The sequence below is a fragment of the Bos mutus genome, chromosome 19, assembly GCF_027580195.1.
Source record: "Bos mutus isolate GX-2022 chromosome 19, NWIPB_WYAK_1.1, whole genome shotgun sequence".
NCBI lineage: Eukaryota > Metazoa > Chordata > Mammalia > Artiodactyla > Bovidae > Bos > Bos mutus.
This window is the reverse complement of record NC_091635.1, coordinates 39,393,743-39,418,561: the sequence shown is the minus strand read 5'-3', so window position 1 is coordinate 39,418,561 and position 24,819 is coordinate 39,393,743. Positions and strand designations below refer to the sequence as shown.

General features: G+C 50.3%; 1 protein-coding gene and 1 long non-coding RNA gene across 8 annotated transcripts in view; one reads left to right on the top strand and one right to left on the bottom strand.

Annotated features, from left to right (window-relative positions):
* SLC43A2 (solute carrier family 43 member 2) overlaps positions 1 to 24,819 on the bottom strand; it is a 44,901-nt gene that overhangs the window by 17,668 nt on the left and 2,414 nt on the right. For 4 of the 7 annotated variants that reach the window (XM_070390265.1, XM_005888239.2, XM_070390262.1 and 1 more), the window contains exons 3-6: positions 16,519 to 16,726; positions 14,688 to 14,743; positions 13,472 to 13,548; positions 531 to 623 (exon numbers count right to left, since the gene is read on the bottom strand). In XM_070390265.1, the coding sequence (XP_070246366.1) occupies positions 531 to 623; positions 13,472 to 13,548; positions 14,688 to 14,743; positions 16,519 to 16,726 (434 nt within the window). Of the gene's footprint in view, positions 1 to 530; positions 624 to 13,471; positions 13,549 to 14,687; positions 14,744 to 16,518; positions 16,727 to 16,861; positions 17,776 to 17,869; positions 18,535 to 18,722; positions 18,824 to 24,819 lie in introns of those variants that run through there. The other 3 variants (XM_070390268.1, XM_070390266.1, XM_070390267.1) reach the window with 3 other exon arrangements.
* On the top strand, positions 20,076 to 23,300 carry LOC138992133 (uncharacterized). The gene is made up of 3 exons (XR_011468034.1): positions 20,076 to 20,303; positions 22,008 to 22,199; positions 23,166 to 23,300. It is a non-coding gene; the product is annotated as an uncharacterized lncRNA (long non-coding RNA).

Here is a 24,819-nt window from a genome sequence, read left to right as displayed (position 1 = left end):
CAACAGGATTTAGAGCAGGAACCAAGACCGATGAGCAGTGAGGTGCTTGCTTCATCCTGACCCCGTGTGACTTCCACGGGCTCAGAATCCTGCCTGGGAGGGAAACAGCTGAACCAACTTGGCTGTGAGCAGCGCTCTGGCAGTAGGGAGCAACAGCCCAATGACAACAGACCTGGGGGAGGGGTGGGGGGGGAGGAAGAGGGGACTGGAGCTGGATTCAGGATGGGGGACATTCTCTCACTCCCTCTCTTTCCCCCCAGCCCTGAAATGCAAAGGCAGCCTGCAGTCACACCCTGCAGAGATATGCTTGACTTCACCATCCCCACTCTCACGCCTCCACCCCACCCCACCCCACCCCACCCCACCCCACCCCTGCCCAGCAGGTCTCTTTTCTTACTCCCAGAGGTGCCCAGGTGCATCCTCCCAGGGGCGGGTGGGGGGAAGGGCAGGCCCCAGTGACTTCCCTCTTCGGGGAGGGCAGAAGGAGTCTCGGGAGAGGCCTCTGCTCAGACACCAGCACACACTCTCACCTTGACTCCTGGGAAGGTGACCGCCGAGGAGGCATAGGATCCAATCATCAGGGCAATAAATGTGGACCGAAGGTCACCAAACATGTTGGGTAGCTGAAAGACAAGAAGCAAGGCAAACTTCTGCTGAAAGAGGGACAGACAGGGAGGATGAAGGAGGAAGGGAAGAGAGCATGACGGCATCCTCGGGCACCTCGTCTTATCTGCTCTCCTCCCTGTGTAATTCACGAGGCATCAGTCCAGGGATAATCACTGCTAATTGCACGTTTTTTCTTCCCGGACTGAGGGTGATAAAGGAAGAAGCGGAGAGTAATGCAGAATTCAGACTCTGCACGTGCAGACAGGACTTCCTGGCTGGCAAGCGACCCTCCTCTCTGCTCTGGCATAGGCTAGGGCCTTCGGTCTCTGCAGGGTTACAAGGAGATGCCAGTGAGTAAGGCAACCCTCAAAGGGAACAAGTCTGTTAAAAATAAGAATCTATTTGAGGATGCAAGCCTAATTTTATAAATAAAAATATCAGTATTCCAGAACGACCAGATGTCAGCAAAAGCTGCTTTTGATTTTGAGAAGAGTACGTCTCTGGAAGGTGCCAATCAGAATTCTACAGTCTCTGGGGTAGATGAGGAGGCTGGCCTGGGAGTCCTGCTTCTCATTTTCTAGGTTCAAGGAGGGCTTTCTCTTCCCACCTGGAAAGATCAATGGCAAGAAAAGCTCAGGCTTTCTTCCCCATGAGGCCACTCTTCCCATCTCACAGGAGCTTGTTTTGGGCCCATTCGACATGACTGCGAAGCTAAAACCCTCAGTGGATTCCATACAAATTCAGGCATGGTAAACTATGACAACGAGGTCGTGGATTCAGACTGGCATGGGGTGAAGCGCATCCTCCCCTAACTGCAGCCTTCCGTGCGCTCGCTAACCTCAGGAGAGCTCACATCACTTGCTCTGAAGGTTCTCCATCCGCACCCACACAGTCCCTGGCATTGAGACTCGCTCTCTGGATCTGCGAACCTGTTTTATTGAACTCAGGCTGCTTATATGGACCTAAACTACGTCTCCCTCTGCCAAGATGTCTGGAATCGTTTTGGGGTTTTATCAAAATGCACCACGTGATGGCTGCCTGCAAGTTAATCCGTTTGCTGAACACAAGCAGTGTGAATGTATTTACCTACCTGCCCCTCATCATTTCTGCCTGTTTTGACCACAATTAAAAATGAAAAAGGGACATCATACAAGTGAAAAATGTTTGTGCTTCAAAGGACACCATCAAGAAAATGAAAATATGATGAGACGAAGAGAGAAAATTTTTATGAATCATGTATTGGATAGGGCACTCCTATCTGCAATATATAAATAACTCTGACAACTCAGTAATAATAAAAAAAATAATCATTTTTAAAATGGGCAAACAGACATTTCTGAATAGACGTTTCTCCAAAGAAGATACACAAATAGCCAATACCGTTATGAAAAGATAACTCAGTATCATTAGTCATAGGGAAATGCAAATCAAACCACAATGAGCTGCTGCTTCCTACCCACTGTGCATGCTAAGTGGCTATAATAATAATTTTTTTAAAAAGAAAATAGAACACAACAAATGCTGGTGCTGATATAGAGTAGTTGGAACCCTCCTACCCGACTGGTGAGAACCGAAAATGGTGCAGTCACTTTGCAAAACAGTCTGGAAGCTCCTCATTTAAACACAAAGCTACCATGTGACCCAGACATTTCACTCCTAGGTATATACATAAGACGAATACAAACGTATGTTCACACAAAAACATGTAGGTACATGAGTGTTTACAGCAGCATTCTTTATAATATACAAAAAGTGGGAACAACCTTCACGCCCATCAATGGATGACTAGATAAGCAAACTGTGGGATATGCACACAAGGGAATATTACACAGCCACAGAAAGGAATGAAGAGCTGATACATGTTACAACACGAATCAACTCTGCAAAATTATGCCGAGTGAAAGACACCAGTCACAGAAGACCACATAACTGTATGATTCCATTCATGTGAAATGTCCGGAACAGGCAAATCCCTAGAGACAGAGACTAGAGGGGCTGTCTAGGGCTGGGGTAGAAGAACCTGGGAGGGACAGGGAGGAAATGCTAATGGTCCAGAATTGTGATTGGGGTGATATGATTAATTCTGGTGATGACCATGTAACTCTATAAATACACTAAAATCCATTGACTTATATAGTTTAGGTGAATTGTATGGTATGTAGATTATGTCTCAGTGTCATTGTTAAAGAAAAAAAAAACATGAATAAGAGACTTGAGATGTTTTGGGATCCCAGGATTAAAAAGGAACATGAATAAATCCATAGTGTGTGGCCAACAAAGCCATCTTGTGGCATCAGGCCAGGGTGCCTCAACAGCTTCGCCACACACACAGAGTTCTTCTTCCAGCCCCCTCTGCGCACTCAGGCTTCTCAGAGAGGGTCGGAGGGAGACAAGGAGCATGTGGAAACTTCCCCAGCAGGAGACAGAGGAAAGGTGACATGCTCATGGCCACCCAAGCACACCTAGGTGAGCCTGAAAGGCACCCAATTTCACTGTGCACACCTGCCTCCCAGGTATGCTGCGGTTCAGAGGATACCCCTCAGATCCTGGGCTCACGTATTTCGGCTGTGCCTCACTGGCTATTCCACCAAGGCAGCTTCAGGCATCTCCAGGCCCATATCTGCCCCAGGGAGAATCCAAAGATTAGCTTTGCTTGTATGGAAGAAGGAAACTGTTTCAGCCTGGAAGGCATGTGAAGAAAGAAGGGATCAAAGATGGCTTAGAGGGATTTCCCTGTCAGTCCAGTGGTTAAGACTCTGTGCTTTCAATGCAGGGGGCATGGGTTTGATCCCTGATAGGGGAATTAAGATCCCACATGCAGGGCAGTACGGCCAAAGAAACAAAGCACAAACAACAGCAACAACAAAAAAGAGGGCTTAGAACCCAATCAGAAAAGCAGATGGAAGACAAAAGCCACTCAGCACAGTCAAGCCAGGAAACGCTTCTGCCATGGTAGTCACCTTTGGGTGCAAAGAGTGTTCCCAACTTTTTGACAGGGCAAGGGGATACTTCTGAAAAGCAGACAGCTTGCTTACCAGCCCTTTTTCTTCTACCCTAACCCAAGCTAGAGGCCAACAAAACCACAGAGCTTGGGGCTAGTGGGCAACTCTGACCTCATTTCCCGGAGTCTGCTCCCCAGACTGCATCTGGGACGGGCAAGAATAGGAAGCTGGGAGAGGGTTCTGACTTTCCATCTGACCCTGGATGAGATCCTCACCCTCATGTCTGGACAAGGCCAGTAGCCTCCCAGCTGCCCTCCTGGCTTCTCTGCCTCTCCCTGCCTGGAACATTCTTTACAACACCCTGAAAATCCTCCCCCTCCTTAATATGTTCTTTTGGTAAGCATGTGGTATACACTCCCAGGGTATACAGAGCCTCAGGGCAAACCACACTATACAGACTCCTCAGGAATGTGTACATCTTATCCTTTACCTTACAGTTATTTTTTGCTGGTTAGGAAAGCAACGCATGTTCATTGTAAAATATCTAGAACAAAGTACACATAAAAAATGAAATAAAAATTCCCCTTGGGGAAAAAAGAATTCCCCTGATATAGCCACATTATCATTTTGATGTAATTGCCTTCAATTATTTTCCTATAAATACCTATAAGTTTTAACCAAACTGGAATCAGATACTACATATTATTTTAAAAACTTCCTCTTTTTTTATTTTGTATATTATAAATACTTCCTGATTTATTCCTGTATTCATCTTCAACATAATTTGTAACACCTGTCTCGTATTTCCTTTTCTGAATGGTCTATAATTTATGCAACCATTTCTCTGATGTTCTCAGATCCTTTTCAATTTTTATCATAAATAACATTTTTTAATGGACATGCTTGAAGATAAACACATACGCAAATAGCTATTATTTCCTTAAGGTAAAAATTCCCCAAAGTAGAATCATTTGGCAAAAGGGAATCCACGTTTTTAAGTTTTTTTGTGATACTCTGTGACAAACTACCTTCCAAAAAACTTACACCAATTGGAATTGAAAAAACTTACATTTACTGATTGCTAATGACTTTGAACATTTTTTTCTACAGTTTTTAAAATCAGTTACATTCCTCATTTGTCCTTTCTTCCTAAGAAAATGTTAATTCATTCATATTAATTTGGTATAGGCTCTTTATATATTAAAGACCTTCCTAGTTTGTTCCTACCGTTAGGTATGTTTTCCCAGTTTGTCCTTTAATATCATAGTTGATGGTAGGGTTTTTCTGACCAATCTAAGTGGATTTCCCTGGTGGCTCAGACGGTAAAGCGTCTGCCCGCAATGCAGGAGACGTGGGTTCAATTCCTGGGTCAGGAAGATCCCCTGGAGAAGGAAATTGCTAATCCACTCCAGCACTCTTGCCTGGAAAATCCCATGGACGGAGGAGCCTGATAGGCTATAGTCCATGGGGTTGCAAAGAGTCGGACTGAGCCACTACTGTGTTCAAACGGGTAGTCAAAGTATTTCAGCTTTTCGTAGTAGCTGAAAGTATTTCAGCTTTCAGTAGTAGCTAGTAGCTCAGTCGTGTCCGACTCTTTGTGATCCCCTGGAGAAGGCAATGGCAAACCCACTTCAGTATTCTTGCTTGGGAAGTCCCATGAACAGAGAAGCCTGGCAGGCTGCAGTCAACGGGGTTGCAAAAGAATCGGACATGACTTAGAGACTAAACAACATTTGTGTCAGATGAAATTTCTCTGAAAACAGTGTCAAGGATGACCTTGACCAGTGAAAGCTAAAGCATAAACATCCTGGCAGTGGTCAGTGTGTGGTCACAAAACAGCAAACACAGGCGGAGTGAAGTTTACCCTGGGGGCACTAATTATTTTTCAAATGTTAACACTAATTGTGTTTTATCCTTTAAGCCACTTCCTTCCCTTCCTCCCAAAGCTGTCATGCCTGCTAGAGGAAATTTCTCCCATTTGCCCAGGAGCAGCTTGATCAGAGGATTTTTCCTTATTATTAAGTTATAATATATGACAGCATACACGGTTATGTTAATATATTAAATAATATAGTAGCATTGTTATTATAACAGAAACTATTATTATCCTAAAAACCCTCATAACATCCTTACCAAGAAAGCGTCACTCATTACCCTCACTTAATGGTTCCAAGACTTTAGGATTAGAAAAGTCAAGGGGACTTCCCTGGTGAGTCTGCCTGCCAATGCAGCGCTGTACAAGGGTTCGATCCCTGATTCAGGAAGATCCCACATGCTGTGGGGCGACTAAGCCTGTGTGTGCCCCAACGACTGAGCCCTGTCCTAGAGACCATGTTCCATGACAGAAGAAGCCACTGCAAGCGTGGGCCCCGCGCGCCGCAACTAGACAAAGCCTGCACACAGCAACGAAGGCCCAGCGCCGCCAAAAATACAAAAGTTCTTTAAAAAAAAACAGTCAAGGGATCCCTAGGCTGGTAAGGGTCAAAACTAGAAGTCAAAGCACGTCAAGTTGACGTGCATAACCACTGGGCTACTCTGTCTCCTGGAAAATACACACGCGGCCCCTGAAGGGTCCACACTTGATTTGGAGGATCAAGGCAATTATCCTTACCTCTCATACCTCTCTCTGTTCCTTATTAACCACTCTGTTTGCTCTCCCCATTAGAGATTTCTTACATCCTTTCCGAAGCTCCTTTGAGGCCTACCTGCCTCCTCCCTCCCTGACCTCCCCCGGCCGACCTCCCCACAGTCCAGGGCAGCACTGTCAGGCTGCCCTTGGCTGCAGACTCTCCTTTCATCTTGTCTGGGTCTCCTCCCCCACTGGTCTCCACATCCCCCTCCTCCCTCCCTCCTTCTGCCTCTGCCCGACCTCAGCTGCACATAATGGCCACTCAGAAGCCCTGGTGATGGAGTGAATGATGGCTGAGGACTGAGCAGAGTGCCTAGTGCCGGCTGGAGGGCCGGGCGGAGGGGGAAGAACCGTGACTCCTGCCAAGTAGGAAGCTGCAGCCGAGCTGCAAAGACAGATGCGAGGAAAACACTCAGCAGGGCGGTTTCCTGACCCTGGGCTCCCAACTGCTCTCGTAGGTTGGGTGTGGGGGGAAGTGCGGAGGCCCCCTCCCTGGCTCTGGGGGGCTTCCCACCACCGCCGCCATTAATGCTGTTGCTGCCCCGGGGTAGGAGGGGGGCTGGAGTGGGCTCAGCCAGGCAGAACCCGTCCTCCGAGCCGGCCGCGGAATGCCATCCCCGCGCGAGCCGGTGGTGACTCATTCGCTCAGCCCCTGGGCTGCACTGTAAACAGGCCCCGGCTCTGTGACCTTCCCAGAGGGGAAAACAGCAGCTGCAGACGGCCCCTCCCCTGGAGTGCTGGCCTCGGAGCCGGCTACTGGCTGAGAAGCCTAGGATCCAGCACAGTGAGGATGGGCGGCCCTCCTCGGAGGACCCTCTTTAAGATGTCTCTCTTCCCAGGAGCCCCCAAGACAGGCCTGGGGCTTGCTGGCAGGCAGGGACATAAGAGCCACCTGGCACCCGCTTTCCAAATCAGTGATCTCCGGAGCCCACCAGCTAGGGGGGCTCACCCTGGCTCTTGGGGAGATGCCACGGGCCATCCAGGGTGGGGGTGGGGGACTGGCATTTGGGCCCTCAGGCCCCTTTCAAAGGTGACCCTTGTCCTCAAGTGGCTGCTGCACACACCCAATAGCCCCATGCAACCTGAACAGGCCAGGATCCAGGTACCAGTCTGGACAAGTGGACTCAGCATAGCTGGGCTCTTTTCTAACCCTTCACGACTGGCAGCTCCAAGCACACACTGCCAGGTAAAGGTCCTTGTGGTCACCTTTCCGCTTCACTGCTGAAGGGGTGGGGAGGAGGGGCCCCACTTCCCCAGCTACTTAGTTCACTTTTCCAGCCAGGTCCAGCCCTTCCGAGGCCCCCACTACACGTTCAGTCCACCCCTGAATGAGTCACGTGCTGGGGCAACTTCACGGGGTGGAAACCCTCTGATGGGTGGATTTTTCCCAGGCCAATGGTGATGGGCTGACGGCTTTGGGCTCTCAGAGCACACAACAGAAACAGAGGCAGAGCTGGCTGGGGGCAGCAGGCGAGTCCTGCTTACCTGGCACGTGGGGTGCCGTGGGGATCCTCTCCTAGCCATAGAAACAGGTCACCTGAGCAGGAATGCTAAACTCCACACACAGCCCTGGACGGGGCCATCTGTTTCACTGCTATATCTGGAATCCTCTCCCTCCCCTCCTCCCAGGTGTTCGAAGATGGACATTTACTCTGTTCTCTTCAAACTCAGATCTCAACTCCCGTGGGATCATTTCTTCCTCAGGCTCCAAGTAAGACTCCCATGAGTCAGACAGGGAAAGCCCACAGAGAAATGTTTTCATTAAGGAGCCTGGCAGCACTTTGCAATCACTTTTCTGGGAGGGTTTCAGCTCAGAACTCCCCGTCCCACCCACGCTGACAGGGGTCAGAGTAATGAAGTGGAAAAGACATGTTCACAATGTTGGTGGCATCCACTCCCATCTCTAAGCAACCGCGGCCCCAGATCGTTGGGTGGTGGCCCCCAGACGCCACCCCAGCTGCCGGCCGCTGTTTTCCTCCAGCCGCTGAAGCGAGTTAAAGACTTGAACAAACGCGAGGCAGTGAGCAAACAGACCTGAGTGTGCTGTCCAGATGCCAAGAGGAGGCTGAGGCTTGGCACCTTGGGGTGGGCCCTGACCCCCGGTGACCTGCACCTCCTCCTCTGAGGGTGTCGCACTGCCCAGGACCCTCGGAGGCAGGGACCTGGGAAAGCCAGCCCACCTGGCAGGAGGTCCAGCCTCTGCTCATGGGGGCAGGATCACCCATGGGTACACACACCTCTCTGGCTCTGGAAGGGAGTCTACAGGCTGGTGGGGAAAAGGTGTTCTGTGAAGTTAGGACCCCTTCACTAGCACCAATGGGGATAGCAGTTCACAGTCCCTGGTCATCCTTATTTATACCACAACCCCTTGGGACTCAGAAAGTCCCCCAATTAAGGTTTCCCTGGCAACACAACCCCCCTCCCCCCGGATTCCTAGGTTGTCACTGAGTCCCAAAGCTGTTGATTTAGGAAGCTCCTAAAGGCGACCCTGAAGACTCCTTTGTCCCCCAGATGAGAGCACGGCTAGGAGACCCAAACAGAAAGCGCCATTGTGCTGCTGGTCTGGCACCTCCGGGAGCCGATCCTAACAGTTCTGCTTTTTAAAAGGTTTGGGCTGTGTCAGGACTAGATTCAGCTCTGCTCAGCAGAAGCCCCCACGGCCCAAGACCATGGCCCAAGAGCCGCAGGCTGCCCTCACTGACCTGCTTCTCAGTCCCCTCTAGAGGTCTGATCTAGAAATGCTCCTTATCTGAAGCCTTGTGGGACAGAGGACTGCCCAAGGAGGTCCCTGGGGCCAGGGCACAGAGGAGGAAGCCGGCGGCATGAAAAATGCTTGAGGAGGAGGGTCACATAACTAGAGCTGGGGCTGGGGGTGGGGGTGAGCCCCTGCCTTCTGACAGGGAATCATGATTGAGCAGCTTCTTGTGCTTCTAGACCTAAGGCTGTCAGACTTTTTCTGCCAAGGGCCAGAAAAACTCTAGGTTTTGCAACCATGTGGTCTCCATGCAGTGAGACTGTCACCGTCACTCACTCCACCGTCATTAGCACGAAAGAATCAAATGGGAGCGGTTCTGTGCCGATAAACCTGTGTTCACAGAAACCTGCAGTGGCCTGGATGTGGCCTGGGGGCAGGAGTCTGCTGACCTCTGCTCTAGACTCAAGAATGGGAGCCTTAGAGGGACAGGCCACCAGGCTATCTTAAAACAGACGCCTGCTAACCAAATGCTCCAGGGGATGATCAGACGGTTTTCTTGTCTGGTCACTGTCTGGCCTGTGCAGCCTTTACCTCCCTGTGGGAGAGCAAGGAGTTAAGACAAACACTCCTGCTACAGTGTGTTCAGCTTCACACAGACCTACTAGAAGCTGATGAAAGCAACAGACCCTCCCCTAGAAAAAAACGCACCTGCCCGGGCACACACACACGCAATTTGCTTTTGGAGAATTTCAAAGAAATGCCCAGCCCTCCTGAAGCTTCTTCATGGACCTCATAAGGACCTAAAAAACTTAGGGTAAGACCACTGTTCACTCAGATAGAGAACTATTTTTTGTGTGTGTATGAAAGAGGGCTTACAAAACACAATTAAAAAAAAAAAAAAACAAGAGAAACAACCCTGTAGAAAAATAGACAAAAGACACAAAGAAGCAATCCCAGAAGAAATACAAGTTATCATCAAAAAGAGGTGGAAAGATGCTCCATCTCACTAACAGTTAAAGAAATTTTAAATTGTAACATATTAAAAAAATAAATAAATAAATTGTAACATATTATTTTTCACCAGATTGGATTGGCTAATGTTTACAAGAATCTGGACAGGGTGTTGGAAGGGGTGTGGAAGAAAACTTCTCAGATATGCTGGAAGGCCAGCATCTGTGTATACCCTTTTGGGAAGACCATAGTCTACATTAAAATTTAAAACATGCTGATCCTGGGGCCTGGCAATCCTTCCAGGAATTTATTTTATAGAAATACATGTACAGAGATGTTCACTTTGGCAGAATCATAAATCAGAAAAATTGGAAACCAACCCAAAAGTCCATTAGCAGGAAACTGGTTAAATAAATCATGGCAATCTATATTAGAGAATCACATGGAACTCTCTAATAATGAGGCCAATCTCTAGAGTTTAAAATAATAAGGTAGATTCCTAAGGACTGGCAGGAAAAGAGGTAAGAGATACACTGTCAAGTGAAAAAGGCAAGTTGTAACAGTGTTTCTTTTGAAAAGAACTTTAGTATACTTAGATTCCTTTTTTAATACTAAAGAGTTACATTCTAAACTGATGAAGTTAGGCTTACAGGATTTTACAGTTCACATAGTACATTTCTCAAATAGTTGACTTTTTAAAATCAAACCTTTTTGTTTTATAATCATTAAGAAGAGAAGAAAACAAAAAGAATCCTTATGACCCTCCTAGCCACCCTGACAGGATTTCTGGACCACAACTACCATCTTATTTTGAAGACTGCCCTAACGGGGATTCATGGTAAGGAGGTTTTTAATCTGTTTTAGGCTTATAACAATAGAGCATCTTTATGTATTTCAGAGCATATACTCAAGTTTAAGGACCATCTCTTTCTTTTATCCTGAAATTCAGAACTGCCATGACATAGACACAGTGTGGCTCAAATAATGGGGGTGATGCCAGATTTTCATTTTTCATTTTGATGAAAGAGTTGGTCATGTTTACGCTGTCAAAGAACAAACAGAACTGGGCTCCTGCTTCACAGTGGACACAGCTGAATGGAATTGGTGCATTTGACAGTTCTAACATACTCTGTACAGCTTCAACATGTGCCTTACCCCAGAATTTGAGAGGGAGGGAGATACACCCACTTAAAAAAATCTATCTGGTTGGGACTTCCCTAGTGGCCCAATGGCTAAGACTCCTTGCTCCCAAAGCAGGGGGCCTGGGTTTGATTCCTAGTCAGGGAACTACATCCCATATTCTGCAACAAAGACCTGGTGCAGCCAAAGAAATAAATCATCTACCTGATTTAAAAAAAAAAATAAAAATGCACAAAAGAGTACAAAGTCAGTCTCCTTCACACTACCAGGGCAAGGCAACCAGAGACCCTGGATATTTGAGTCCCCCACTCTGGAGCACACCATGTATGCGGTCCTGGGTGGTGCCTCTCTCAGCCTAACACAGACTCTACCGACTGCTCCATTTCCACGGACGTAGGCCCTGGTAGCTCACCCTTCCCACCAGGATAAAGTTAATAAATGGAGAAAGCACAGGAAGGCTGAGAAGAGGAATCGGGTCCAACCAGGCCTCTGGCTCACAGCCTGCAGGCCAGGGGTCACAGGAATGTCAGCACCTCTTCAAGTTCCTTAGAAGAAGACCAGCAAGGCTCCAGGGCCCCCTCAAAGCTAAACGAGGGCCCTTCAGCAGCCTGATCCCTGACTCATTAGTGGAAAGAGAAAGCAGAAGCCAATGCACTGCAGATAAACAGGGCTGGGAGGCACTGTGTCATTAAAAACCTTCTTGAGGGGAAACTAAGGCAGGCGAGACGTTCCTGTTGGACAGAGAAATCCCTCGGGAAGCCTCACATTCTCACTCCTTTCCCAATGGCCAGCTCTGAAAGGCACACCAGCCTGACCAGGTGAACCTGCAGATAACTCCCTTCTTCCTTCCGGGGAAAGATTCTTTTGGCTTTTTTTGGACTTTTTTCAACCTGGATCTTCATGCAGTCTCATTCACTTCCAAGAGAAGCCCATTCTATGGTGTCCTGGGGCTACCATAAGAGAGTACTCAGCATCCCAAGAAAGGATCTCCCTCCCTTGGGAGAAGGGCTCCCTGTGCCTTGGCATTTAGAAAACCAAGCAGGGCTTCGCTGGTGGCTCCGGAGTAAAGAATCTGTCAATGCAGGAGACACAGGTTCGACCCCTGATCTGGGAAGACTCCCACATGTGACTGGGCCTGTGTGCCACAACTACTGAGCCTGTGCTTAGAGCCCCAGGGGCCGCAACCAGAGTCCACACGCCACAATTACTGAAGCCTCTGCAACCTAGAGCCTGTGCTCTGCAGCAAGAGAAACCACTGCAATGAGAAGCCCAAGCACCATAACCAGAGAGTAGCCCCGGCCCGCTGCAACTAGAGAAAAGTCCGAGTATCAGTGAAGACCCAGCACAGCCAAAAATAAAATAAATAAATAAAAATTATTTTAAAAAAAGAAAGAAAGAAAACCAAGCAGAAGTGCAGACTCTGTGATTCCCCAGAGTTTTTCATTCAGTTCTGAACAAAGCAACAGTTAGGGGCAGGGTGATTCCAAGAGAGGTCTGTTTTGAGGTTTCACTGTTAGCAAGAGCTGCCACAGAAAATATGAGAAAAGAGAGTAGGTGGCAGGTTGTTTTTCTTCCACACAGCTACTAAGCTGGCTTCCTTGGTGCCTGAGTCAAGGTCAGGAGGCAGGAGACAGGCTGCTCTGAGACTGACTCTGCTGCCTGCCAGTCCAGCCTGCAGGACTTCCCCAGCTTGGGAGCCAGAAATAGGCTTTGTTGCCACAGCTTCACCAACAACAACCCTTACTGCTTGGGATACTCCAGCAGATGCAGGTGAATGGAAGGCAAGCAAATTAGAGTCAATAAAAGCTGCCTCAGATTTGCAAAAAGATGACTGAACTAGAAAGTGAAAGTGTTCGTTGCTCAGTCATGTCCATCTCTTTGTGACCCTGTGGACTGTAGCCCACCAGGCTCCTCTGTCCTTGGGGATTCTCCAGGCAAGAACACTGGAGTGGGTTGCCATGCCCTTCTCCAGGGGCTCTTCCCAACCCTGGGATCGAAACCAGGTCTCCTGCATTGCAGGCAGATTCTTCACCATCTGAGCCATAAAGGGATGTCTATAGCTGCTAAGTCACTTCAGTCGTGTCCAACTCTGTGCAACCCCATAGACGGCAGCCCACTAGGCTCCTCTGTCCCTGGGATTCTCCAGGCAAGAATACTGGAGTGGGTTGCCATTTCCTTCTCCAATGCATGAAAGTGAAAAGTGAAAGTGAAGTCGCTCAGTTGTGCCCGACTTAGCGACCCCATGGACTGCAGCCTACCAAGCTCCTCCATCCATGGGATTTTCCAGGCAAGAGTACTGGAGTGGGGTGCCATTGCCTTCTCCGATGTCAATAGGGATGTTCTCAAAAAAACTGGTACTGGGCCTTCTCTGATAGTGCAGTGGCTGAGACTCCATGCTCCCAGTGCAGGGGGCCTGGTTTCCATTCCTGGTCAGGGAACTAGATCCCACATGCCACAACTAAGACCCAGCAGAGCCAAATAAATATATTTTTTTTAAATGGTACTTACTGTTAATGAGGTAAAAGTCATGCACATCCCACCAAAGCCATTCAGAGCCAGGGCGATGAAGATGAGCACAGACAGGGCTGGAAGGAAGCAGAAGGCTGCTAAGAGGGGAACCACGACTGAGCTTCAGGGAGGCTGGGGCCTGATCCACTGCTGACGAGGAGCTTGCTTTGAGCAAATGCTGCTAGTGATGACAAGTCATCAGGCATTAGTGCTGGACACCTGGGGAGCTGGCCCAGCCTCTGCCTCATCCTCCTCTTGCCTATTTTATGGAGTTTTGGCTCTTGCAAAAGGTGGATCCCCGTTCCCCTTTCTTCACTAACCTTACCCACAAGTGGTGGTTTAGTTGCTAAGTCGTGTCCGACTCTTGCGACCCCATGGACTGTAGCCTGCCAGGCTCCTCTGTCCATGGGATTTCCCAGGCAAGAATACTGGAGTCGGTTGCCATTTCCTTCTCCAGGAGATCTTTCTGACCCAGAAATCAAACCCAGGTCTCCTGCATTGCAGGAAGATTCTTTACCAACTGAGCTATGAGGGAAGCCCTTTACCCACAAGGGAGAGGTCTAAAAAAGCTGTTCACTGAAATAAAAAATACAGGTACTCCCAATCAGGAGAGGAGCCTGGATAAGAGTCTAGTGAAACACAGGCCTCCCTCGGTGGTTAAGACTCTGCACTTCCAATGCAGGAAACGCGAGTTCGATCCCTGGTCAGGGAACTAAGATCCTACATGTCGTGCAGTGCAGCCAAAAAAACCCCAAGATTTTGGTGAAAGTCAAGCCCTATTTTGGTGTTTGTTCCAAAAGTCCTTGCAGCATCAGCTCTACCTGAGCAGAGTGAGGGGCCGGGTGGCTTCTGAGCCATCCTAAAGTGCAGGCCTGGGCTGCTCTGAGCGGTTCAGCTCACGACCTCCGCACACGCTCCTGCAGCTGGCCTGGTTCTCAAGCTGGCATCAGTGAGTCCATCGGGGACTGGCCTGGCTCAGTAATGAGATGGGTGTTCCTCATCCCCTGAGAGCTTCTCTCAGACACTTGTCTGGGGCCATTTGCTTATCCAGCCACCATCTGAATTAAGTCAGTGGGTAAAGGTCTAACAAGTGTCCCTCTAACTCGAGTAGTGAGCACAGGCCTGGCCCAGCTTCCTAGAGCAGGTGGGCCTGCGAGCACCTCTGGGTGCGGTCTCCCCAATCCCTGACAAAAGGGTAGAGGAAAAGCATACTCACAGTTTGGGTTACTTGCTCCATACGCAATCAGCAAGCAGGAGACAGCAAAGCAGGCACTAAAAACAAAGAGAAATACTACATTATTGGTTATCATCATTATTGTTAATATTGTTTATATGGAGGTATTTGATACATGTCAAGACATTTTCAGGAAATGTACATACGTTCTTTTGTTCAACAGTTCTAAGGAGTGTAATTGGCTCTATTTTATGGATGAGAAAAATAAGACTCAAAATAACAAAAATAAAACAACAAGGTCCTACTGTATAGCACAGGGAATTATATTCAATATACCGGGACAAACCATAATGGAAAATAATACAGAAAAGAATGTATACATATAAACATATAACTGAATCACTTTGGTGTATAGTAGAAATTAATAAACATTGTTAATCAACTATATTTCAATAAAATAAATTAAAAACACACACACACACACACAAACACAGGCATTCAAATACCTAAAAATAAAGAAATAAAAAACAAACCCAACACAGAAACAAAAATGAAATTCTCCAGTGTCCTAGCTAGCAGGTGGCTAAGCTGGAATTCAAGCCCCAAAGCCAGACCTGGTAAACACCCCACTGCACTGCCCGCTCCATTCCCCAGACTGGACAGAGTCAAGGCTGTAAAGCAAGAAAGGACACAAACCATCCCGCAGACTCCTGTGTCCGCTCAGCCAGGGGACAGAAAGAACCCCACGGGGCAAGGGATGATGAGTGGCAGCTTTCAAACCCCCTCTACTTGGCTCTGAGCTGGGGACCAAGCCATTGTAAGCTCCAAAGAATGAATGACACTGATCCCCCAGCTGATTTCCTTCAGGGCCACGGGCCTTGCTCATGGCCAACCACTGCCCTGCACAATGCTCACTCCCAGTGGGACTGGCTTGGGGAAGACCCTGGCCAGACAGGGCCAGCTGCTTGGCAGACTGACCCTGAGACTGGCAGACTGGAGTTTTATAGCCTAGGAACACACCCTAGGAGGTGCATAAGATGACCCACTAAGGTGCCTGGGGTAGGGAAATGCTATTTTACAATTTTAGAAATTTTATAATTTTCCATTTTGTAATTTAAAATCTCAGCCATTTTATCTCTTTTGTATATGTATCATAAGGCATATAAAATACTATATGAGATGGTGGATGTTCCCTAAGCTCTCTGTAGGATTCATTTCATGACGTATGTAAATATGATCATTATGCTGTACCTCAGTCTTACACAGGGCTGTACATCAATTAATATCTCAATAAAAATGGAAGAAAAAATAAAGCACATTAAACATTAAGAATGACATATGTATAGGCCTGCGTGCTTAGTCACTCAGTCGTGTCCAACTCTTTGCGACCCCATGGACTGCAGCCCGCCAGGCTCCTCCGCTCATGGGATTCTCCAGGCAAGAATACTGGAGTGGGTTGCATTCCCTTCTCCAAGGGATCTTCCCGACCCCAGGATCAAAGCCTGGTCTCTCGTACTGCAGGTGGATTCTTTACCATCTTAGCCACCAGGGAAGCCCAACAAATGTGTATATTATTGATGATTCCATGTGCTTATATTAGAGGTATGTGTTCAAAATCTTTTTTTCTCACAGAGATGGAAGATGAAAAAGACCGAAATCATAATGACAAGCAGGTCCTCCCAGGCAGGCCTGAGTCCTGTGACTTTTCTATGCAGACCGGAATAACACAAGGATCACAGCAGCCCCGTCGCAGGTGGGCATTCAGGGAGCACCACAGTGCCCCTGACAGCAGATACCAGGATCCCGTACAGTGGGGAATCGTGGCCCGGGCCCCCCCCCCACCCCACCCACCTGCCTCCCCCCCACAACTGACCTGCCCAGCAGCCTAAGCTTCCTTGGGCCGTACTTGTCCATGACGATGCCCAGGGGCAGGGTGATGGCACTGAGCAGGAAGGAGCCCACGGTGAAGGCCAGGTTCAGCATCTCATCCTGGGCCTTGCAGCTGAGCCAGCCATTCATCCGGCTCACCTCCTCATGCTCCGGTTCTGCCGTGGCCCCCACTGTGACGTTGGTGACGTTCTCTGTGTAGAGGGAAGGGAACTTGATCACAGGGTCATGGCAGGGATCTCCAAAGACCAGAGGGGCAGGTGCCCACCCAGAGTCAGCCCGCTGAGAAGGCCAGGGCTAGCTCTGGGCCCCTTCAGAGCTCTGAATACCTCCAGCAGGCTGGGATGTCCACGTGGCCAAAGCTCCCTGGAGTGATAATACAGAGATTCTTCACTTTTCTTTTTTTGGACGGGGGAGTCACCTTCCCTTTGAAGAATCCAATACAGAAAGCGCCGCTCTTGCCCTTAGAAAAGTCTTGTCCACAGTCTCGGGGCTTCTTGTGTCTTTGCAGCACCCACAAGCCCCAGGGTGGGATTCCCATTTATTTATTTAGCTGCACCAGGTCTTAGTTGCAGCATGTGGATCTATTTCCCTGATCAAGGATCAAACCTGCGCCCCCTGCATCGAGAGCCCAGACTCTTGGCCACTGGGCCACCAGGGAAGTCCCAGGATTCCGACTCTAAAGTAAGCGACACCTCGAATAGCAGGCTTTGGGACCTAGCCTGGGCTGCAGGTCCCCAAACTGGCTAGAGCTTCTCTGCAGCTCTGTCCATGGGAGCAGCCTGTGGCCAGCGTACAGGAGGGCAACCCTAGACCACTTGGGAAGGACAAGCTGCTGGGCTCAGCTGTGTCTATTGAGAGGAAGGGTGTACTAATGCCTAATACATCAGATTTCAAACACATCCCCTGTGCTAAATTCTCTCTCATGCTCTCACAGCATCAACTACTACATATACCGAGTCACAGAACCCCCATGGGAAAGGTTCTTTGTTTAAAAAAAAGAGTACCAAATAACTTCCTTTTGCTTGTCAAAGGGCACCTATCTTCTTTTTCTCACTGGGGTCACAATGTCACTGTCTCTGGTGGCCACACCTATGCCATAATCCTAGTCCTTAATGACCCTCTCCAAAGTCCACCCAACCCCAAGACAGCAAAAGAGGGAAGGAAAAAATGCTGCAGCAGCGAGGGGCGGGAGGGTGGGGACGGGCTGGCACGCAGTGGGGAACGCGCTCTGCTCCTCTCGGGACTGCTAGTTAAGAGATGCTGACTAATCCTGCAGAGAGGAGCAGCCTCTGATTAGATGCGAGGAGGTCATGCCGGGAGACTCAAGGAAATACCTCTCAGCAGATAAGTGCTGTCTCCTGCATGCGGCCCTCTGGCGCCAGGGCCGTAAAGCTGACGTCGGCAAGGCCTGCCTGGCCCTCTCCTGGGGGGGTGAGCCAAGGTCATGGAAGAAGATGCACGCTGGGTGAATCACGTTCTGTGCCAACCTCGGACCAACAGGTCCTGGTGGGGGGCACACTGAGGGTGCGGGTGCTGGGATCTGGGTTCCAATTCTGGTTCCTCTACTTGCTATTTTATCACCCAGGAGAAGCGACTTCATCTCTCACTATCTCAGTTTCTTTATCTGTAAAATGGGCATAAGGTAATAAATATATCTGTCTCTCCAGGTACGGGGGAGCCTGGTGGGCTGCCGTCTATGGGGTCACACAGAGTTGGACACAACTGAAGTGACTTAGCAGCAGCAGCAGCAGCAGAATTTGGGGTAACATAAAAGAGAAAATCCAGATAATATTTGAGAGCTCACAAAGGCATAGGAAGTGCTCATAACCAACAGCTAAAAGTTATTACTATTATTAGAAGCTTACTAGGTGGTGCCAGTGGTAAAGAATCCACCTGCCAATGCAGGAGACAAAAGAGACACGGGTTCAATCCTGGATTGGGAAGATCCCTAGGAGGAGGGCATAGCAACCGGCTCCAGTGTTCTTGCCTGGAGAATTCCATGGACGGAGGAGCCTGGTGGGCTACAGTCCACGGGGTCGCAGACAGTCAGACACGACTGAAGCAACTCAGTACGCGTGCGTTATTACTGTCACTACTCCTCCTCCGACGGGAGACTTGGAACGGGGATAATGATGCAACTGGCAGGTAGCAGAGCCGGATGCTGTAACTGGAAGCAGAGTTGCATACCTGATCATTCATCCATAGCATGAATTCATGTCTGGCCTCCCACTGGGTTAGGACAGGGACTGTGTCCCAGTCACCTGTGTCCCCAGCACCCCCTTTGGTCCTGGCGCACGGTCACTGTTTCCTGAATGAATGCAAACAGTGGGGTCAGATCACCTTGACCAAAAGGATCCAGAAAGAAGAAATGAAACAGGACGCATGGCGCCAACTTGAAGCCAGAGGGGATTGAAGGAGATCACAGCCACAGTGTTACCCCCTGAAGCCACAGAGACAAAATCCAACAAGCCAGATTTCCGTCCCCTCATCTCTGCCACCTTATCTCAGCTTCCCAAAAGATGTCCGCACCACACTGGCAGCCAAAACACATCACAAACAGGGTCATCTGAGCCCAGGAGGTCCCGGCTCAGGGCCAGAGGGCCGGAGCTGCTTGTTCACGGCGGGGCCCGCTTCTGGAAGAGCGGAGCTGCTTCACAGGTCGGCACTGGCTTCGGGTGTCAGCTCTGCTAGCAGCAACAGGAACTGAATGTGAAGCAGGAGGGACCAGGCAAAGCAACGGTCACCTCCGGGCTGCTGTGCAGGTGTGAGCAAACCAGCACAGGTGCAACAGAGTGGATGGAGCAGGGAGTGGACAGCTGCGGGTCCCGGATCACTGGCTGTGAGACCTAACTGTGGCCATGTAGGGTCTGGGGCCCATCAGAAAACACAAAATCACTCAGGGCTGGCAGTGCTGCGGGGTCGGCTTCTCCAAGCAGGGAGCCCCGACTGAATGCGGAGGGAACGAGGCACTGTCTCTGATCAGAGGCACCAGGGGGCCCTGCTTCTGTCCTTCCCAGGGCTGGACCTAAAACCACAGCTGTACTTCTCAAGAGAGGGAAGATGAAATCCCAAGGCAACATGTATACTCAAGGCAGACACCCTGGTTCGCTCTTAGTTGAAGATGGGGACAAAAAAACATCTTGAATTGTTTAGCTATCTGGTCACCTATAACTAGACAGGAGGGGCTCCAGGAGAGAGAAGGCAGAGTGGAGGGAAGGGAATCTGTCCCTCCCATCTTTCAGCCTAGGGCCGCTGCAACAGAGCAGGACCCTTACGCGTTGGGCCACAAGCCTTCTCTTAAATCCCTGCCAATGGGGCCACCTGGCTGTCTGCCCTCCTAGCTCCGGGCAGTGATGTCCAGAGACAGATGAGCCAGGGGGCGGGGAGGCCTGAGTGGCCTCTCACCGGCCCAGGGAGCAACATGAGAGTGCCTCTTGCCCCAGATGGAACTCAACCTTCTGTGAGCCCAAAGCTTTGTTGGCAGTAAACAGCCCACATGAATAATCACAGATCCAGCAGATGCCCAAACACAGTCACACCCAGGCTGCTCCTCTCGCTCTGCTCCCACCTGGGCCACTGTGGGCCGGAGAGACACAAAACAGATACGCGCCCAGGAAGTGCCGAGCCTCTGGGGTGCCTCTCTGCTCCCAGCCTAGAGTTTAGCCCTCACCCAGCCCAGCCTGCTCTGGGCCTCACCTGCACCTGCTTATCACAGATGCAGCCAGAGCGGCCCAGCCTAACCCGGGAAGGTAAACCAAGAAGAAACAGGTGAGGAACTGGTGTGTCCAGAGTGTGCAGGAACGGGCGTGAGGCTGCTTAGGAGGAGACCCAGGGCAGGGAGGAGGGAACAATGCCTGCTCTGTTCGGCCCCACTCACAGAACCCAGCACTCAAAACCCTTAGCGAGAAAGGGGAGAAAAGAAGGTGCTGTGACCCCACTTAGGCTCCCCTAACCGCCCTGGATCAAGGAGGCGGCTCCCCCTACCCTAGGGCAACAAGCCAGAACAGCTGACCAGAGGAGGCTTCTTGAGGAGCAAGGGGCAAGGGGCTGGAGGCCCCTCTAAACTTGAGCAGCCCCCTGCCCCACCCACCCAATACCAGCCCCTGGACTTCCCTGCTGATGGTCACTGCCCCAGGATCTCCTGTCTCTCTCAAATCCTTAGTCTATCCGGCAACAGGAAGCAGCATCTCCGTCTGGCAGGGGGTATGTAGGCGAGAGGTCAGCCTCACACACAGCGAGCCCGAGGCAGGACACAGACAATCAGAGGACCGCGCTGGCCAGACCAGGGTCTGGTCCCCTGGCTGTGGTCACAGAGGGCCGGTGTGTGCTGGCCGCTGTGTTCCACACTAGTGGTTCCTATGTCACTGAGCACCTCCCCCTGCACCCACTGGTTCACATCTGGCCATCTGGAGTACCCAAACAGGTACCTGGGGTCTCACAGACGGTACCTGGGGAAGCCAGACTTGAGTCTTGGCGGCTGGACCTCAAAGCTCTCCTGACCTTCAGGCTGTACTGATGCTGTACCACCTGGGTCAGAGGCAGTTCAGAGAGAAAATGCTGAGAGAATAAAAGACGCGCGAGGCTGGCAGTGTCAGGGACCACGCCAGGTGGCCCTTCGTGTCACCTAGCGAGAATGGGAACCGCCCCCGAGATGCTCCCATGAAGTCACTGAAAGCCAACCAAGCTGGACAGGACCTTCATGGGACGCCAAGAAGGCAGGTGGGGGCAGGCGGCTGTGGAGGAGGAAAATTAGGTCACGGGAAGGAGGAAGGCGGTTGGTGAGGAGGGCCGAGGGCATCAGCTTCTCTGTGATACATTCTGAGGCTGGAGGCCCTGCAGGCCTCTCACCCCGGGTATAGAATTAAAAAAAAAAATCCAAAATAAACCGAGGTTGCAGGGAGTGGGGAGTGGAAAAAAGCCTATTCACAGCAATAAAAGTGAAAGGTGCCAGCAGTGACGTCTGAGACACACCACCAGCGGAAGAGACATAACGAGGCAGGGCCGTGAAGTGGCGGGACTGTCTCATGTCTACTTCTTCAGCCTCAGCCCGGTCTGGTGGGGACCAGGCCTGGCCCTGCCCTCTCACGGTCCCGGGGGCCAGCTTCCTACTTTGTTTCAATGAAGGGTACAGCCCCTGGTCACCGAAACAGAGTCACTGAGGAGGTCAAGAGCACAGAGCTGGGGGCTGCCTTGGGGTCCATGGCTGGGCTGGACCATGGCTTCCTCATGCAGAAGCCACATCTCCCATCTCCAGAGCCGCCCCCCACCCCTCCATGATCCCACCCAGCGCCTGGCATGTGGCAAACCCTCAATAATTCCTAAGAGGCTAATAGGTGAATCTGACCGTCTCTTCTGCCTCAGGAGCTTCTTCCTGCCTTGAAAAGGAGATCCAACCTCCCCAGGGCCCTGCAGGCTCCTTCCCATCTCTCCAGTCATCATCTCCCCTTCTGTCCTTTCCCTCTTCTCTTTCAGCACACAGCCTGCTTCAGGGGCTCACTGCCTGTCTTCTTCTGACTCACTCCTTCTGGCCCTCCACGCTTCTGCCTAAGCATCAGAGAGCCCCCCACCCAAGCTGAACCAGATACCCATGGCTGCTCTCCCCCTCACCCCCCATGACCCCGGCACACTGCTCTCTGTTGGGGTCTGACCACCACGTGGGATTGGGTAGGTCTGTGTGTGGTGACTCTCTGATGCTGGCTGACTGCAGACCCCCTGAGGGCCTGGATTACTCTGCGCCCAGCACAGCATCTCAGAAAATGTTTCCTGAGGGTGTGGGTCAGATAAAAGAGATTAAACATCCACAGGGAGCACCAGCCCCCTAAGCGGAGAGAAAAATGAAGAAACAGGTTGGGTGGGGGGTGGGGCTGGTGACAGCGGCCATCCAGAGGCCAAAAGGACACAGGTTTGGGAAAGCTGGGGCTGGGAACCCAGCTGGTCTCCTGCCCACACCAGAGGGCTGGGGAGGCAAAGCCAAGTGCCAACCCAGGTCCCCAGCCCCTGTCATCCACCCTGACCATCGGGTGGACAGGGATTAAAGAGCTGAGGGGAAACGGAAAACCCAGCTCTTTGTTTCTTTGTCCCACCTCGCCACGCTGGAACCCGACACTGTGTCTGTGACCGGATCCTGGCTGGAGTCCCGAGCAAGAGTTCTGAGGACCTTTCAACAGGTTCAGGCAAATTTTCCAAACCAAAGCATGGGTCCTAAAAGCCACAAAACGCTGACAAATTTGCATCTCAATCAGCTGTAGACTGGTCAGCTTTTCACAAGCCTCATTCAATAAATGCAATAAACAGCCAAACTGTTTCTCTGCAATTCAGCTGTCCCCAAGTATGACAATATTAGGCCTAAGCAGAAATCTTGATCCTCAAATCCTCCAGGTACTCCCAGCCAGGCAAGACACGGGGATGCCAGGCCCTGCAAGGCAACAGGCTGCTCAGACTTCCAAGAAACAAGGAGGCCAGAAGAGATAAGCCCTGTGGAATCAGTAGGCCTGCCCGCCACGGATGCTGGGTCAGCGGGTTTGCCAGATAGTCAGAAAAACCAAAATCAGAGCCAGGAACAAAAGGCACAGGATAAGAAGTTGATGTTCAACCCACAATCCTGACCCTTCACCTTCACTTGGTTTACAGGAGGGACCAGGCAAGCCTCAAAAGGGCTTAAACACCAACTCAGCACTGCTGTCAGCACGATCGCTGGGACTCCTCCCACTTCAGTGAAGGAAGCAGCCAAGGCTGGGGCAGGGATGAAGTGACCAGCCCCGGCACTGCCAAGACCATAAAATAAAGTACATCAGTGGGCAACGTGGGGGGAAAATAAACCACCCTAGAATCTGACCTTCTGACACCACAGTAGGACAAAAAAAAAAAAAAAATTTGACCACCTCAGTCCTCCAGTCTGGATGAGATGCTAAAAGCTTCATCTGGAGATGATGGGTTTTTTTCTGTTCTTTAACCCCTCTATGCAGCCAGAAGAAAGTTGTCAGAGGCAAGTAGGAAGGGTCATGATCCACAAGAGAGGAGAGGAGGTGCCAAATGCTCCAACCTGTTCCCTTCCAGTCATTAATCTCCTAACATCTCTCAGGCAAAGCAGAAAGCTTGTTCAAGGAACAAGGTCTGAGTGAATTTCCTGTCTCCCAAGGTTTCTTGCTGATGTGGGGAAAGGTCTGCCAAGAACCCTTAGGCTATTAGGAAATAATTCTGAGTGGCTAAAGGCTAAAGGTTATAGATGATATACTCTCTGCCCTCTCTCAGGCAGTCTCAGCATCTCCTCCCTTTCTCCTGTCCTTAACCTCTTCCAGCTGAAGCTTCCCTAGTAACTGGAATGCTCAGCAACCTCCTGGGAAGATCAGAGTAGGAAAACAAGGATTCTACACCGGCTTACACGCAGCATGAGCCGGTCCAAAGCTTTCTCTTCCCTCAAAGTTAGCAGTCTTGGGAGGGAAAAAATGGCAAGCTGGTGGTGTGATGCAGGTCAGACTTGGGTTATTTTCATCCAAGGGAACTGGGGCGGGGGCTGGCTGTCAAAGGTACTGGGGAGAGACCCTACTCACTTCAACCATTAGGAAGTGACAGAGGGCAGAAGAAAATATTTATTATCAAGGTTGCTGAAAAGGGGGATAGAAGTGTAGAGAGTGAGAGCCACATGAGTCCCACTGACCTTCAGCAATCAGAATCCTCAAACAAGGTCATCGGGTGTGACCACGGGGGTGGGGGGTGAGATTTCTTGTAGACAGGCATCCTCAGCTTTCATTTAGTTATACCAACGTGTGGCAAAGGCAGAGGACAGCCCTAGTGTCATTTCCAGAAATACCCCCTTCCCCTCCCCCTCACAGGGGAAGAAGGCCACTGAGATGTTCTCACAGCCTGTGGGAGGAAATGTCCTTTGGAAAATTGGAAAGCAGCAAAAATAGAAAAGAAATTGTATCCGACAAGCCCTTTAGACACTCAAGGCCTGACTGAAAACCATCTAGATTCTAGATGAACCTTTCATGGGGTGGAGGCCAAGCCACTTCCTCTCTCTTGCTGCACCCCAGCCACTGAGTCAGGAGTTCCTCTTTCTTACAGTCAGAGAGCAACATGTTTACTGCAAGGCAAGTGATGTGCCAGGCACTGGGAGGAGAGGAGTCCAGTCATATTCCCGGGTGGTGGAAAGAACACCCTGGACTTGGGGGTTCTGGATCTATGACAGTCTCCAGCTGTGAGACCTCATGCAAGTCAGAAGATCTGTCTAAGCCTCAATGTCTTCAGCCAAAAAACAGGGACGATGATCTGTACCCAGCAGAGC